The sequence below is a fragment of the Pinus tabuliformis genome, chromosome 2_1 (assembly GCF_031772625.1).
Source record: "Pinus tabuliformis cultivar Carrire ecotype Pingquan chromosome 2_1, CPIR1, whole genome shotgun sequence".
In the NCBI taxonomy this organism is placed as follows: Eukaryota; Viridiplantae; Streptophyta; class Pinopsida; order Pinales; family Pinaceae; genus Pinus; species Pinus tabuliformis.
The window spans coordinates 850,290,699-850,309,287 of NC_142299.1; the positions used below are offsets into that span (position 1 = coordinate 850,290,699).

Consider the following 18,589-nt stretch of genomic DNA (forward strand, 5'->3'; position numbering starts at 1 on the left):
TGGGCTCATATATTCTTGTGTACTATTGTTGATTTCATTGTTGTTATATTTCCACTATGCAAAGTGCTTTTAGTTGGGTACCTTCAATGTGTTTATAATCAAGTCTAGACACAGATCAAATCTAAAGTACAAGGGAATTTCAACAGTCCCAACCCTTGATGGGCAATAAACAGCCCCATCATCAAGGGGGTAAATAACTAATATACATCATACAAAGCAAGCTCTCATTCCTTGAGCTATGAGCAGTAATACAAAGAAAAATCAAGAAAAAGTAAAAGGCATAAGAGGGGTGGAAAAACAAAGGCCGAGTTCGTAACTCATGCATCCACGATTGCTCCCTCCTCACATCAATACACCCAGGATGAGGATCCCCATCAGGCTGGTCCCTTTAAGCATGGCACTTGACCATGAAGTATTTTCCCCTCTGTTCCATCATTATTTATGACACTTATCGATTGAAGGGCAAACCAAGGACATGTCACTTCCCCTTGGGGGTTGAGAACACCTAATAGGGTCGTTTATTAACCATTTCTACCTAGGGAAGTGACACCATTACGTGGCCAAAGCCACAATTTTGGAAGGGAATCCTTGTATGAGGTGTTAATTTACTCATTACTTTCAAGCTTGGTTCACTTAGATGCAATAATGATTAAATGTACCTAATGGTGAAAGTTGCAAGACTGGATATTGTTTATAATTGACATGTCGTTCCATCTATATGTCTGGGTAACTTAACTGGGGTCCAAGTCCTCCAAAGGGACGTATTGACACCCACTGGTGAAGTATTGACAACGATGGGACTCAAGGCAGTTGTGGAGCATTATTTGCATCTTTGGGCGCCTTCAACACCCATAGTGTTCTAGCACTTTGCCCCACATTGTTGACTTTTATGGGTTGATGCACCTGGACCAACATCCCCCCAGTTGGCTTAGCACTGATCAGATGGATGGCAGCCAATCCAGGGCCCAGATGAGGATGGTCTCACACATTGAGACATGGGAGGGCTAGCAGCACCTTGAGAGCCCTCAACATTGGAGCAAAGACAGGCATTTTGGCCACTTGGAGACCCATGAGACCACTTTTGTGCCCCAAAGCCAACATTGGGGGACATAGAGAGATTATGTCATAGATTTAGGGGGCAACCCCTAGTGATTGATTTTAGAGGCTTCAACGCACATTATGGCACCCATTTCCCACAACGCCAACCCTAGAAGAGCCTACGCTTGCATGACATCAACACCCTCTCTTATTTCGGCTCACACGTGTGGAGAGAGGGTTATTATGTTTTTCATACACTACTAGGTCGGCTTGTGACCTAGGGTGTTTCTTGCACATTATTTTGTGATTTTAAGGGGCTAATAAGCTAATTAGGCATTCGGATTTCTCATATAAATAGAAGAACCTCTCGTTGTAATTTATCATCATCACACTTGGATATTGTTAAAATTGGAAACTAGGGCCAAATTCCACCTTAGGACAACTCATTTGATGGAGATGAAGATTGCATTAAATTCCTCTTTTCGAGAGGACCAAAATTGAAACAAAGATCATCTCATTTGGACAAGCAAAAGTGTGATTTTGAATTTATGCCCACACATGTGCAATTTGTTCAAGTTAGCCACATCATCATGTAGGCTCATTAAGCCCAAGAAACATGTCATTTCACCCTCAACGACTTGTATAAATACAAGTGACCTCTCACCTCATTTGGCATCTTCATCACTCTCACATTCTCTCTCCTTCTCTCATTGGTTCGTACTACATTAGGCATTCTTCTCTCTCACACATGTGGATCAAGAAGGACAAATTTCAAATGTTGAATTACAAGGCCGAAATTACAGAGTTCACTGTAGTTTGACCAATGTTGACCAGCACCTTCTGGGCATCATTTCACTTCGATCTTTTAGGGATATTTCTATTTTGGCAGGCCACAACTTTTGGCACAGAAACCAAGGTTTTCTGAGCACTTTGACCGCAGACCAAATTGCAAGATGACCACAAAAAATTACAGAAGTTTTCTCTCTCCTTTGATTGGACTATTTTGGGTTGACTTTGACCTTCTGATCAGACCAAGTTTGAATGGGGAGGACCGAGCTGTTTTGAAGTCATTCTATTGTTGCTTTGACCAGCATTGACTTTTTCATTAGGGTTGTTGACTGCTACAAAAAATCACAGCTTTTGACAAGGTTGTTTTGACTTGAATTTGGCAAGTCAATTTTGACTATTGCAGTCTCTCTCTCTCTCTCTCTCTGCTTAACATTTTGATATAATAATAAGAAGAATTGATCAAAGGGTTTTCCCCACGTTGGGGTTTTCCCTGGCATCCGCCAAATCTGGTGTCCTCTTGTCTTGGCTTGTCTTCTGCATTTTGTTTCATGTCCTATCTGCTTTCACTGTTAATGTGATTATTGTGATTACTATTGGAAATTGTTATTGGGTTGCGAAGGAACATTGGAGTAAATTATGTTAAGCATAGAACATACCATTGTTCACTAAAATTAACATGGTCTTGGAGCCCAGGCGAAGACAAAGCCCAAGCAAGAGAGAGAAAAGCAATCACCAAGGAAAGTTGTTAGACAAGAATCTTGCTCTAGCTTCATTGGCTTCTACATCCTACTTCAAATTTGAGGATAAGCTCAAGGACAAATCTGACTATCGTGCATGGAAGATGACCTTGGACTTGACTTTGGAAGAGCATGATGCAATGGACTATGTAAAGGGAAGAGTGGTGGAGCTTACTTCAAATTCAATTGTTGCTGCAAAAACCAAGTACAAGAAAGGTGAGGCCAAAGCTAAGAGAATTATCATAGACTCCATTCAAAAGCATTTGGTTGCCTATATTTATGATTTCGAAACATCTAATGAGATGTATGACAAGCTGGTTGGGATATTCAAAATGAACAATGAAAATCAAGTCCTCTTTCTCAAGAACAAGTTGAAAGACATCAAAATGGACAAAGGGAATTCTATCCAATCCTACTTCATGAGGATCACACAAATCAAGAATGACCTTCTATCTATTGGAGAAGTTGTTGCTAACAGGGAGCTCACTCTCACTGCACTTGGAGGCCTTACAAGAGCATGGGAAGTGTTTAACACCACCATCCTTAATAATGACAAGATTCCTGGTTTCGATGACTTATTGGCTAGATGCACTCAAGAAGAAAAAAGGATGATGGAGAGAGATAAGCCTTCAAAGGGAAATGATCCTACTGCTTTTCGTGCTCATGCTAAGAGGAAGAACAATGTTGGTCCAAGGAAACAAGGTCAAGGATTTAAGCAGGGATTCAAAGATGGAAGAAAAATAAGATGCTACAATCGCAACAGGTTTGGCCACTATGCTAGAGAGTGTCCTCACAAAAAGGATACTCCAAGGGGTGATGACAACAACAACCACAACAATTACAAAGGCAATGGCAATCAAGGGAACAACAAGTTCAACAATAAATGAAAGAGGAATGCTCCCGCTGCTCGATATGGAAATGGTCAACCTCCCAAAAGATAAAGAAATTCCAAGTATGAGGAAAGTAATGTTGTAGAAAAACAAAATGAATTTTATCTTATTTATGCTTTATCTACTGCCTCTCCTCTCGATACATTGGATCATTCGTTGATTGATAGTGGAAAAAGGCCCTTTCAAATTTGATTGAAAAGAAAACTAATTTGGAGATAAAGCCACCTATCACGTAAAAGGCATAACTACTACCACTCTTCACTTGAATCAAGGTCAAACCATTCATCTACGAGAAGTATTGTATGTGCCCGATTTGAAGAACCTGGTATCTATTTTTGCGATGGAAGATAAAGGCTTCAAGGTAGCATTCATTGATGGAAAGGTACGTATTTGCCAAAGAACCCCTAAAGATGCATTTACACTTGGATTTAGGGTTGATGGTATTTATCAAGTTGGAGGAAGTCCTTTGGTAGCCATGTCTTGCAACACTTCTCTTCAATCTAAATTATGGCATCAGAGATTTGCCCACCTTCTTTACAAAGCCTTACCTGGGGTAAGGAAGATGGTCACAGGTATGCCCGAATTCAACATGAAACGTGAAGGAGTTTGTCAGGGTTGTGAAGTTGGGAAACTTACAAGGGGACATTCCCTTCAAGTGAAATTCAAACTTATGAGATTATTCAACTGGTCCATTCTGATCTATCTGGTATTGTGCTTGTAACATCATTGGGAGGATACTTATATTATGCTATCTTTGTGGATGACTTCTCTCACAAAACATGGATCTATTTCTTGAAGAAGAAGGATAAGTGTTCAAATTGTTTCACTCTTTCAAAGCTTTGGTGGAGAATCAAACAGGGAAGAGGATCAAAATATTGAGGACCAGCAATGGAACCGAATATGAATCAAATGAATTCAATGACTTTTGTCGAGAGGTTGGCATTAAGAGGGAGACAACAATTGCATACATTCTTGAGCAAAATGGAGTTGTTGAAAGGAAGAATCAAAAGATCATGGAAGCCACCCGCACCATGGTCCATGATCTAGGTCTACCAAAGTTCTTATGGGGAGAAGTTGCCAATACTGCCATGTATGTTCAAAATAGGAGTCCACATTAACCATTGAATTTCAATACACCTGAAGAAGTTTTCACTAGTAAGAAACATGATGTTTCACATTTTAGAATATTTGGTTGTCCCATGTATTTTCATGTGCCTAAAGAGAAGAGAAACAAGTTGGGAGCATGCGGGAAGAAACGAACATTTGTAGGCTACAATGAAAATTCAAAGGCATATAGAATCTATGTGCCTGGTCAACGAGATGTGGAAGTAAGCCATGATGTTACATTTGATGAAGACACTGCCCTTGAGAAAGCCAGAGATCTCCCCATTCCAAGAAGGAGAATGATAATGCTGCAGATAAACATGTTGAATCTCCAGCAGATGAATCTATGCCCGATGTTGAAGGCCCAATGGATCCCATTGATCCACCACCTGGTGATCCCTCTACCTCAAAAAAAAAACTTTGTGGCACAAGGATACTCTCGAAGATGTTGAAGGACATGTAGCTCCAAGAGGGACATTTCGTGAAAGTAAGAAGCCAAACAGGTATCAAGGGTACCGTGTTGCTATGAGTACTATTGTTCAATCTGAAGCATGTACATTCGAAGAAACCGCAAAGCACCAAGTCTGGAAGGATGTGATGAATGAGGAATACGAATCAACCATGAAGAATGATGTCTAGGACGTGGTTCCTAGGCCCAAGGGACAAGTCTGTGGTTACATCAAAATGGATTTACAAAATCAAACATGGAGATGATGGGAGTGTTGAAAAATAATAAAGCCAGGTTCGTTGCTCAAGGCTTCACTCAAAAGGAAGGAGTGGACTATGATGAGATATTTGCACCAGTTGCCTGATATACCACTATCCGATCAACTATTGCTCTTGTTGCCTCGCAGGGATGGAGCTTACACCAAATGGATGTTAAGACTGCTTTCTTGCATGGCTTGCTTAAGGAGGAAATCTACATGGAACAACCTCCGGGGTTTGAAGTTCAAGATCAAAGGACACACGTGTGTAAGTTGAATAAAGCCCTCTATGGGTTGAAGCAAGCTTGGTATGAGAGGACTGATACCTATCCTATGAAGCTGGGATTTACAAGGAACGAAGCTAATCCTAACCTATATTTCAATGTTGAAAATGACATGCCTCTCATTCTGGTACTTTATGTAGATGATCTCTTTCTAACGGGTGTAGACCCTCTCATTTATCAATGCAAGAGCGAGTTGGCTTCCAAGTTCGAGACGAAGGACCCAGCTCTGATGCACTACTTCCTAGGCTGGGAGGTCTGGCAAAAGCTAGGTGAGATTTTCCTTTCTCAAGGAAAATACGTTGTGAAGTTGCTCGAGAGATGTGGGATGGTGGATTGCAAGTTTGTGTCTACTCTAATGGAACTCAACTTCAAGAAGCTATGTGGAAGTGTTGTTGGGCCCGAATTAGCAAACCCTTTCGAATATAAACAACTTGTGGGGGCCCTGATGTTCTTGGTAAACTCTCGTCCTGACATATGCTTCATTGTAAATACATTGAGTCAATTTATGGTTGAGCCTCATCATATACATTGGATTGCTGCTAAGAATCTCTTGAAATATCTCCACGGCACAATCAATTATGGACTGAGATACACTGTCAGGAATTTGAGGCTGCATGGATATACAGATGATGATTGGGCTGGCAATGTGGTGGATCGTAAGAGCACGTCTAGATGTTGCTTATCATTAGGGTCTGCTTCAATTTCTTGGATGAGCAGAAAGCAAAAATAGGTTGCTCTAAGCACTGCTAAGGCTGAATACATTGCAGCTAGTATGGCCTGTTGTGCAGTTGTTTGGTTGAGGAAGCTCTTCAGTGAGCTATTTGAGCACGTGTTGGATACCACCATGATCTTCTGCAACAACAAGAGTGGGATTCACCTTTTAGAGAATTCCATGTTCCATGACCGCTCCAAGCACATTGATATCAGATACCACTTTCCCCGGAATATGGTACAGCGGGGAGCAATAAGGCTCCAACACATCAAGATTGATGAGCAAGTCGCAGATATCCTCATGAAGCCCTTGGGGAAGGTCAAATTCTTAAACTTCTGAGAGAGACTTGAAGTGGTGGGAAGACCCTCCCATGAGGGTCACACTTGAGTTGGACATTGAGCTCTGGGAGCTCCTAGGGGCTTGGGGTACTTCTTGGAGCTATGAGCGACCATAGGGTGAGTGGTTCACCTTCCCCTATTGGTTCGCTATGTATAGGATGAGTGGTTCACCTTCCCTTGTGATACCCCATGATGGTTGACATGTGTGTAGGGTGAGTGGTTCACCTTCCCCTACATATGATAACATGTGTGTAGGGTGAGTGGTTCACCTTCCCCTGCGATTGGCATATGCATACGATGAGTGGTTTGCCTTCTCCTATGGTATATGAGCAAGATTAGTGGTTCACCTTCTCCTGCTGATGCCCCAGCATACATCCTACCCATGTGATCCGGGACTCGTGGGAAGTACCTCTCATCTAGTCAATGGGTTGGGAAAAGTGGATAGGGACCATAGCACTACCGTTGGACGCATCGTGTACTGCAACACTCCCTATGTCTAGGATGCATGGTGTTCAACCACTTGATTTGGGATCAATTGAGGCTATACCTCTAGACTGACTTTTGTTAGTGGAGAGTGGTAAGGTCTTGTGACTCACTCTCGATCAATTCTTCTTCATTATTACATCATGGTTCAGCAAAGCATAGATGAGATGACAGAGATGGTACATGACAACAAGATGGCATGATGATCGATGATAGATTGGCAGGTGGAATTCTCCCTAGTTGAGAGGGAGTGTTAAAATTGGAAACTAGGTCCAAATTTCACCTTGGGACAGCTCATTTGATGGAGATAATGATTTCATTAAATTCCTCTTTTCGAGAGGACCAAAAATGATATAAAGATCATCTCATTTGGACAAGTAGAAGTGTGATTTGAATTTATGCCCACACATGTGCAGTCTGTTCAAGTCGGCCACATCATCATATAGGCTTATGAAGCCCAAGAAACATGTCACTTCACCCTCAACGACTTGTATAAATACAAATGGCCTCTCACCTCATTTAGCATCTTCATCACTCTCACATTGTAGGAATTTACAGGGTAAGTTCCTCAGATAAAACACCAAAGGACACCGCTCACAAACAGATCGCAGATCAATACACCAATATTCTTAATGTGGTTAAAACCCTCAAAGAGGGAAATAGTCCACGGCCTGAGCCAACGCGGCCACTTCAGGCAATTTATTAATAAAAGAAAGAAATTTACATAAGCTTCTCTCATGAATGGTCCCCCTACAAATGACCCTCCATGCTCTTTAAATAGAGATCATGGACCAATCAGGTGTTAAGCCATGAATCAAGTGTCGGTAATACTGAGGAGAGAATGAACCATCGGATCACTTCATGTCTAGAACATATCGTGACCGTCAGATTGTATTTCCTATGTGTCGAAATATCCTAACACACATTCTCTCTCCTTCTCTCATTGGTTTGAACTACATTGGGCATTCTTCTCTCTCACACGTGGATCAAGAAGGACGAATTCCAAACGCTGAATTACAGGGCTGAAATTACAAAATTCACTGCAGTTTGACCAGCGTTGAACAACACCTTTTGGGCATCATCTGACTTCGATCTTTTGGGGATATTTATGTCTTAGCAGGCTGCAGCTTTTGGCACAAAAACCGAGGTTTTCAGAGCACTTTGACCGCAGACCAAATTGCAGGTTGACCGCAAACCAAATTGCAGGTTGATCGCAGAAAATTACAGCAGTTTTCTCTCTCCTTTGACCAAGTTTGACAAGACTGTTTTGGGCTGACTTTGACCTTCTGATCAGGGCGAGTTTGACTGGGGAAGACCAAGCCGTTTTGAAGTCATTCTATTGCTACTTTGACCAATGTTAACTTTATGGTTAGGGCTATTGACTGCTACAGAAAATCACAGATTTTGACAGGGTTGTTTTGACTTGAATTTGGCAAGTCAATTTTGACTATTGTACTCTCTCTCTCTGTTTTCCCCACATTAGGGTTTTTCCCTGGCATCCACGAAATCTGGTGTCCTCTTGTCTTGGCTTGTCTTCTACATTTTGCTTTATGTTCTATCTGCTTTTACTATCATTATGATTATTGTGATTGCTATTGGAAATTGGAAATTGTTATTGGGCTACTAAGGAACATTGAAATAAATTGTGCTAAGAATAACCATAACATTGTTAACTGAAATTAAAAGATATTTCAACCTCGTGCATTTCGACCTCTTTAACTTATGGAGATGCTTGGATCTTTGATGCATTTTGATATTTGGAGATAAATCGTTGCACACTGGAGCTATTCTTTAGATGAATGGAATGGATTCTATGCATGTTATCTTGTAAGTGTACCTAAATTTTGAATATGTATCTCTTACATGTCTAACGTGTGGAATTTTGTTGATTCTAGTAATTGCAATTGTGCCCTAACTTGATAAATATATATTGAATGCTAATCTAGATGATCTATTGCATGCATTACTCATACATAACATGTGAATGAATGTCCTTAGTGGTGAACTCTTGGTAGCTCTCCCATGAAAAATCATTCTTCCATTGGATAAGTAATTGTTGGAATTTTGCTAGCTAGGGCATCAAATTTTCGGCCTTCTTAGAGGCTATTTGGCTTATTTGAAACATTATTGACTCCATATAATGTTTTCAAATGTGTGTCACTATTCTAACCATTCATGCATATGTGCTTTCACATTTCGATTTGAGCTTCCTTGAGTTAAGTTCTATGGTGTGAAGGCATTTTTGGAAGAAAATGGTTTTGAAGCAAGACTCACCATTTGCTTTGTCAATTCCAAATAGGCCCATGCAAATGTTTTTGGAGGCTACAAATTTTCTAATTGACTCAACATTGAGAGCTTATTTACACATCGTCGTGGTTAGGTTGATGTTGTTAGCATTGGTCATCAATGTATTCCCTATCCAATTAAACATTAAGGGGAAATCATTGTAATGTTTATTTGACCAAAAATATTTACCACATATTTTTCAAGTCACAACCTAGCCAAACACCAAATTGATGTATACGAACCCTTTGTTTGTGGGGGCAAAGGACCCCACTCTATGCGACAATTTGACTACTTTAATCCATGAAGGTGTACATATGATGCCACACTCCAAATTTGAACTTTAGACCTACAAAGAGGGAATAGATGTTCTTAATCATTAGACCCACTCAAGGTTCAAGTGTATACCAAAGCAGGATGTTGGGAAGTAATCTTTACTTAGTCAATTACATTATTATTCCACATTTGCCTTCTTTATCCTCAAGTCAAGTTGAAGGAGGGATGTTGATGGTATGGTAGTCAAGCTCAACTTTGTGCTCCTATGGTGGTCATTGCAGTCATTTATGACTTGGCCTTCGTTCGCAATTATAGCCCATATTGGTGGTTAGTATGGAAGTTAATCATGACTTTATAGTCCCTTAGTGGTCATCAATATCATTTATTGTACACCGTAAATGGTCATTAATCAGCCCATAATGGTTGTTATGATTAGGGACAGGTAACCTAGCCCTAGCAGTTATAAATGTGGTTCTCACAACAACTGTAATTACGTAAGTGCATACGGTATTCATGATTATTTGGTACAAGGATACCCGCCAAACAGTTGTGTCTCTTATAGCTCCATTTGATAATCTTACGTTGTTAGATGTGTATTTATCTCAGGTTATCATACTATCTCATCAACAATGCTAAGTATCAATTATGATAACCCCAAACAAAGGAATTTCCTTTCAACGTGATCTTTAAGACTTCCACCTTATGTGGAAGCTAAATGTTGATTTTGGGTAGCATCGGATGTGCTCTAGATCCGAAATTTTGTGGAGGGGCTAAAATACATGAGATCTCCAGAACCCACAAATTGTTTGGAGAAATTCCACCCGGATGAGGAGTTATTAAAATAATCAATATTTTTAATGGGTTCCTAAGTCTAAACTTAGGAAAATAAAAATATTAATGGGTATTAATAAGAATATGTGTGAGAAACTTCTAAGTGACAAGTGACGAGGATCAAGTCTGTTTTAATCTTAGCCGTCGATTAGGGACTTAATCTCAGTCGTTGATTTATCAACAAGAAAAGTATAAGAGGAGGCTTGAGGGTCAGTTGGAGATACACATGAGAGATCAAAGAGTTCGATTTTCCTGGGGCGAGGTTTGCTGAGAAAATCGAACAAGTGATATGTTGCAGCAGAGGGGTAGGGATAGTTGAGGTCGGAGGATCTTCTCTGGGACCTCGAATACACAGCAAAGAGAGGCAGAGAAACGCCAGAGGAGGCAATGCATGTTGAAATTTGGTACCGGAGGACAGGTGGTTCCCTTAGGCTTTGATCTTTGGCCTAGGGAAAAGTGTCCAAAATGGTTTAATTTTTCTCCTAAAGTAACTTTATAATTTTTATAAAGTTAAATCTAATTTAAAAGTGACTTAAAGTGATAAAGTTACTAAGTCTAATTTTAAAGTGACTTTTATAAAGTCAATGAAACATTAGAAAGGAAAAGTGACTTTGGAAATAAATGACTAAGTGGGTCTTTATTAAAGTGGGGTGAATTAAAAAATAAAAAGTGAGATTTAAATGAGCATTTAATCTCAGCCTTAGATCTCAATCTATTTCAGCCATTGGATTTAGGGATCACCCAAAAGTCACTTGGGGTTAGATTAAAGGAGGAAAAGGTCATTCATTCTTTCATGAGCAGATTGGGAGAAGGAGAGCAAGAGAGATTTCTGAGCAGGGAGGAGAAGGAGACAGCAGCTTGGCGCACATTCCAAGGCAGCAGTTGAGCAGATTTGTACAGCTGGTTCAGCACACAGTGAAAGGCAGATTTTGGCATGATTTTCGAGGAGTGGTTTGCACAAAAATCAAGGAGCAGTTTGCTGATTTTTCTGCACGCAAAACGAGGGCCGTACAGCGCATTTATTGCAGTCTGTACAGCGCATTTAATGATGGCCGTACAGTAGCATTTAATGCTGAAAGTGGGCACGAAAATCCAGGAGGCCGTACAGCATTTATTGATGTCCTGTTTGCTGTAATTTCCAGTTTGCTGTGAGGCATGGGAAAAGAGATAAGTTGTAAATTTGCTTGTTGATTTTTTGTTGAATATTTCTCACTGTGAAAAAGGCATTTTCAGAAATAAAGAAGAGCTCTCGAACTGGTTTTCCCCAAAAGTTGTAGGGGGTTTTTCCAGGGTCAAGTTGACCAAAAATCTCAGTGTTTAAATGTGTTTTAATGGTTGTTTATTACTGCTGATTTTTATTTCTGCAATTTCCAGCATTCTGTAAAATTTCCAGAATTTGTGTTTTCAGCAATATTTATTTTTTTCAGCTTGTTAAATGTATGGTTATGGGAAAGGGCATTTAACTACATGGGAGAAATAAGGTGAAACTGAAAACCGGGGTGGGAAATGAGAAATTTCTACAATGCAGACCCTGTGAGGCGCACGCTAGGCCAGGAAGGACTCCCGCAATTCTAGCGAAAGGGAAGAGCCACCCTCCAGCAGAAATCCGAATTCAGCGTAGGGAGCAACAAAATCAGCCGGAAAGGCTGACGTCAGGGCTTCAAGAGGCAAAGGAGGCAGTGCAGTGCTGACGCAGTGTCCCAGTGTGCTCCACGCAGGCCCACGCAGGTACTGCGTAGGGGCAATACAGTTGTAGCCGGGGACAACCAGTCCAATTGTCGGAACAGAGAGATTTTTGTCAGGTGGAGTGAGGTAATCTCACTTATGTTTCTGCCAATATATTTTTATCTCTGTAACTGGATAGCCGAGAGGACATCCAGAGTGTATTCAAAACCACTGCCTAATAATAAAACCCTCAGAGTTGTTGCACCCATTTTCCCACATTGGGTTTTTTTGGGGACGTTTGTCCAAAAATAACAATGTCCCTTGTGTATTTGTCTCGTTCTATTTTCAATTCATGATTTGTATGTATGTGTAGTCTGCAACAGTGTTTTTCATCATTGTTTAATAATTAAATAACTTGTTGAATGTAAAAACAACTAGGAGATGATAAACCAGTGATTGCAGTAGGATTTCTGATGTGTAGATTCAGAAATTCTCACACTAAATGCCATTTTAGCTTTTTATTTTTTATCTGACTAGTTTCAATTTCCAAATCTACGAATCCCACCCCATTCCCTATAAAATGTGAAAAAATGGGTCCTCATACGTGTTGTTAAATACAAATACATCCAATAGAATTATATCATAATACCAACTATATATCTAAGACTTATCATACAATCAACAACATTTAACTAACAAGAATATGCATTGTCTAGACCTTAAAATACTTCAAGCATTTCCCACCATATAAGAAAGTCGTGTCTTAAGCTTCTACAATATAAGGTAATCCAAAATAAAGAAAATTTCTATCTCAAATAAAATAAGCAACTCAAAACCTTTTGACGAAAAGAAAGGTCAAGACTCAAGCCTCAAAAGGAACTAGTTGATTATTACACTCAAACTATCTTGACAAACCTCCCATGCAAACATAATCCAAAGCAACCACTAGCCCTCAATGGGCTTGGAGATTTCTTAACCCAATGAAAGAGAACAATAACAAGACCTTAGTTAATAACTCGTCATCACACCTTTCTCATGTGAATTACAGGGGGAATGTTGGGATATAATCTTTCCTATACATGTTTATTCTAGCTTTTTCCTTCTTTATCCCCAAGCCAAGCTTTAGGAGGGGGGTGTTGGCTTAATGGTGGTTAAGCTTGACTTAGGGATTTCTCAAGTGAATAGCGAAGGGGATGTTGGGATGTAATCTTTACTATACATATTTGTTCCAATGTTTTCCTTCTTTATCCCCAAGCCAAGCTTAAGGGGGGGTTGGCTTAATGGTGGTTAAGCTTGAATTGGGGATACGGAAGGCAAAGGTGGAACAAATATGCACTTGACTATGTAAAGATTACATCCCAAGGTTAAGCTTGACTTAGGGATACAGAAGGCAAAGGTGGAACAAGTATGCATTTGACCATGTAAAGATTGCATCTCAGCAATCATCCCTAAAAAATTTGACTACAAACTAGAATCCAATCCAAACCCTAACTCAACCTATGATCTTAACTTTGAACCTTTATTAGAGTTGGAAACTTACTCCCGTCCATAACAAATAGTTGGATCTCTATTAAATACTGTCAATGCAATTAGTCAAGATTGATTAAGCTTCCAGAATTCACCTCATGACTACTTGTCAACGTGAATAACTGAACCAATTTCGAAACATGCCAAAAGATAAGCCAATTCCTAAGCCAAACATATATAAACTTGAGCTCTAAAACAGCAAAAGAAATCCGCATATTAAAAATCCAGTATTAGAATAGAGTATTCATGTTCTAGAATACTATTAAATATGTAATATCAATAATGCTATCTTAATCAATCAGTGGGGTTATATAGCATTCTTAACAGAGCATTCCTAAATAGCTAAAACATTTGAGCATATCCATCAGCTTGAGGTCTAATGGTTGAGACAAGGCATTTCCATGTTAATGGCCAAGGTTCAAATGCCAGTGTGCATAGTAAGTTGGCAGAGTTTGACAGATTGCACATGTAGCATTATTTCAATTATAATAAAAGAAATTGTGAGCTTTCCATTTTGAAATGCATGACCTTCGATTTATGTAAATGGGTATGTTTCAGATGTAAACTACAGGCTTATGTTTGCATCATTTCAAACTTAATATTGAATTACATACATGATGAATAACACTCTGTTACAAACAAAATTTTTGACAAAAAATAATAAGAAATAGCTCATATCCAAATTGGAGTACAGAAGACTCTGCAGTTACCAGAATGACAGCAGTTTCAATGTCAAGGCAATAGCTTTGTTCAGGATCACCACATCATAGTTGTAAATGCAGAAAGAACTCTGAGTACACCATCATAGTTCTAAATACAGAAAGGACTCTGAGTAACAGAGACAGGGAACTAAACAACTAAGCATGCTGTTTTTAAAGAAAATACCTTCAGTCATTCATGCATATAGCAATTCTCTAGGAACTATAAAGCATCTATAAAGAAATAAAAGCTCCTAAACATCTAAAGCAGTGTAAAATGTACTATAGAAAAAATAGAAGAATTCTCAAGATGACAAAAATGGAGTCAACTAAAGAAAGTTACATTTTAGAATGTGCAAATACACATGAACGTGATAACTTGGCTTTTTTTGAAGAGTATCTTTACAATAATACCCTAGCCAAAATTATAAAAAGTATTCACACAGTGGAAGGTAGAAAAACATCTTATCTATGGGATTCTAAAAGAAAACTTCTATTTCTGAAAACTCAGAATAGTACGTTTTGATTAAGATGCCACTTACACTTTAAGTCTCATGCCCAGGTCTTGTAGAAATGTGCAGTAGGACTTCCGAAAATATGTCTCCTTCTTCAGATCAATGCCATCATTCCTTGATGGAGAGTTTTCTTCGATTTCTTTTCTACCAAAATACCAATTAGAGCTAGAATGATCCGGCTCCTCCAGTTTTGCATGGGCTAGGTTATATGTTCCACTTTCTGTAATTCCAAGTTGAGAAGGATCACCGGGGAGCAAACCAGCCATAACCCTTGTTTTCCTGATTTCTTTAACCAAGGATGAGCGACCTGTCTTGAGGTTCCCTTGCCTTAAATTTATTGAGACTTTAGCATATGTACACCACTAAGTTCATTAACATATCCATGCAATCCTGGATAACCAGCAATAATTTTAAAAACGTTATAGAGCAGAAGCACAAAATAGAAAGCTTACAAAGTTTCAGACAAATAGCCAAAAATGGATTTGTTGTAATTTTCCTAATCAGATTTCTAGTACAGGAGTTGAAAAGTCACTAAAGTTAAAACATGTAAAAGTATTCACGGTCAAAAATAAGAACAGACTTAACAGCATATATACTTGAGTTTGTGAAAGACAAAACCTGAAGCCAAAATAAACTTGAAGAACAAATATGTTAAACATTAAGCATTTGTTACAAATAATTCTGAAATCAGCAAATGTTCATAGACAGGAAGAAAATTTGAAAGATTCATGCAAGAAACAGGAAAACAAAAGAAAGCCAACATGAATAGCACATAATCCCCAACCGAAAATGTTTTTCGCCAGGTCAATAGATAAATGTGACAGCATTGCACATCAAAAGGGGAAATAGAATTTGGACAATATGTTGGATGCAAAATTTAATAGCCCGGTGTGTTAGCTCAAGTCATTGAGTGCTATGAGTTACAAACAGGAGGTCATGGGGTCAAGTCCCTGGTCTGGCTGCCTCTGGATATTATAGGCCTCACTTGATATCCCTACTAGATTAGGTTGCCAAAACTGCAACCAGCCGATTTACAATGGGTACCATCCCCGGAAAGAGGGAAAGTGCCTGGTGGGGTTTCCCCAGGATGTGATTTCACCATTAATATAAAAAGATGTTGGATGTAAATTCTTCACAAGAATATCAATCTACAAGCAGATCACTTAAGCAGAAAAATATAATCTAGCCTCAAAACAAGGCCAACATATGTAAATAGTAAATACTAACTAACAAACATGCGAATTCTGCACCGTAGGAAAGATGCCACAGATGGCATTATTAACTAAAAATCATATAGCAATTATATTTGTAATCATTAAGGTCTGTATATCCAGGGCAACAAACATGATATATTCTCTAAACACAGTAAAACAAAGAAAAAGTAGTAGCAACACAAAAATAGTTTGCAGGTAAAAGAAAAGGTTGGTAGCGACCCAAGAAAGAGACAAGGGAAATAACATGTACTAAGAAAGCACATCACAGAAAGCCCACTAAACAGTTTGATTTAGAACATATACAGGTAATCTTAGATTGCAAATTTCATCTCCAGTAGATTAAACTTAACTTATTACACCTTTATATAGTTAATGTTAATATCCAATTTCACCAAATTTCAAATTGTTATGTCTTCATTAATAAATAAATGATAAAAACCATCAAACATTTTGGCATGTGTGGTCAAAATCTATTGACCATACAACACACTTGTTAAATGACCTCCTAGTTTCTGGTTTGACTTCAGACACCAGTTGAAAAGCCACTTGAAAATTCAAATCTATAAATTTCTTCTCTAAATAAACAAATAAATGAACTAACCTGGATTTCCGCAATCGTCATTTACACTTTACTAGACGTCCTCACAATAAGCCTGGAGCATAGTGATACTCTCTTGACAGAGTAATCACCTTCATGTTCAACACCTCTGAATGTGCTTGAATTGTTGCAAAAATCACAAATATTGTTGAAACCTTTTGGTGTCCAGTGATCCGAGCAAACAGTACAGAAATATTTTTGCAATGACCTCTCAGAATTGAAAATTTTCCAATAGCTTAAATATTGTTGCCTAACAACTTGTTCATGCTGCCCTGATAATCCACTGGGTTTTCAAAACTTTGGAGTCCGTCATGTTTAAACCCTTTTAGGTTGCCTTTAATATTGGTTTTCCCTGTTTTAATTTTAAAAGGCAAACTGTAACTGAAACCAAAAAGCAAACTGTAACTGAAACCAAAATCTAAAATTTAATAAATAGGTGGTTTAGATTTTGGTTTCAGTTACAGTTTGCTTTTTAAAATTAAAAATCTTTAATGACTAAAGCACGAGTTCTTATATTGATAAAAAGGAATTCAGGGCATAGTGCTGAAAATCTTGCTTTATATATTAGTTGTGAGAGGTGACTATTTAATTCTTTAGCAATGTAGTTGTTGACGTTTATAAAAAAAATTGTCTAGATTTTTCAACATTGACATTTTTTTAACTTATTGAAGTCGATATAACTCCATCTGGTGACAGAGCTTATATACTGTTGTATTAATTAATATTAATTTTATCAGCATGATATTCATAAGACCGATCAAAGTAAAAAAATTGTAGGTATCTAGGGAGTAGAGACCAACCAATCCAATTGGTCCACACATTTTTCCTCAAAGAAACAACTGCCGATTATAAAGAGCAGACACAATTTACATTTAGGGGTAACACGCACTATAAGATCACTGTGATGTCATTATTTAAAAATTATTGTATAATGGACACTGTTGGCCCTTGTATCAATCAAAATTTTCCATTCATAGATAACTATTACGAATTCATAAAAATTAAGAATGTCAGAAAACATTTCAATGATTATTCGTTCTTCCCAGTAATCTAGAAGGCCATTGGATATTGTTTTAATGTACTGCAATCCTCGCTGGAATATTTGGGTGAGTTTCATATTCCTACGATGCATTTCATCATCTTCAACTTCCATGTTTCATTCACCAGGAACATGGGAATTTGTCTTCACCCAGCTAATTACCTTCCCTTACTAGTAGAACTTTTAGACAGTTAATTGAACTAGATTTTCATGGTTGGGTTCCATGAAGGATACTAGTAGTGCAATTTCTTCAATTGTTTACGGTGACATGTTTCACAGGCAGATTGTTATCAAACACACTTTTCTATGCCTTTGATTTCCTCAGGACAACCTATGGAATCAATTCCTTCTGTGTAACCTGTTTATCATCATTGACTTACATTGTGCTGTCATTTGCTTGCTACCAGGTCAATTGCCAGTTACAGTTAGTTGCTAAGGTTTTGAAATTTATTATTAATGAAATGATGGTTCAATGCTCTCAATTAAGTGGCATTGGATATAACTAACATAGATCCATCTTAAATCTGGAACAATCAGGCGCCAAGAAGGATTAAGTCCCTTGAGGTGCAAGCCTTTTTTAGTGTGCAAAACTTAGGGTAATGTTTGCATATCAAAGTATTTGATGCCTCTCAACTATTGATAGATCCAGAGTTAAGATGGATATATGTTGATTTATTTTATTATTGTGATGGTGTTAGATATTGTGATGACAATTTAATTTAATATGTTAATTTTAATGCAATAGAGTGGAAATAAATCATATGTAATAATGGGTATTTATGTTATAAGTTATATGTAATTATGGAATTATATATATATATATATGTTACCATCTTATGTAATCAAACACTCATCTCATTCAGA

At 38.3% G+C, this 18,589-nt stretch overlaps 1 protein-coding gene across 10 annotated transcripts in view; it reads right to left on the reverse strand.

The window, feature by feature from the left end:
- The window catches only part of LOC149203322 (cyclin-T1-3-like), a 116,610-nt gene that overhangs the window by 50,363 nt on the left and 47,658 nt on the right, over positions 1 to 18,589 (reverse strand). For 8 of the 10 annotated variants that reach the window (XM_089403399.1, XM_089403400.1, XM_089403398.1 and 5 more), the window contains exon 2: positions 14,902 to 15,264. The exons of 1 other annotated variant lie outside the window; for it this stretch is intronic. In XM_089403399.1, the coding sequence (XP_089259525.1) occupies positions 14,902 to 15,140 (239 nt within the window). In that variant the 5' untranslated portion in view covers positions 15,141 to 15,264. Of the gene's footprint in view, positions 1 to 14,901; positions 15,265 to 16,689; positions 17,000 to 18,589 lie in introns of those variants that run through there. One more of the 10 variants, XM_089403394.1, reaches the window with a different exon arrangement.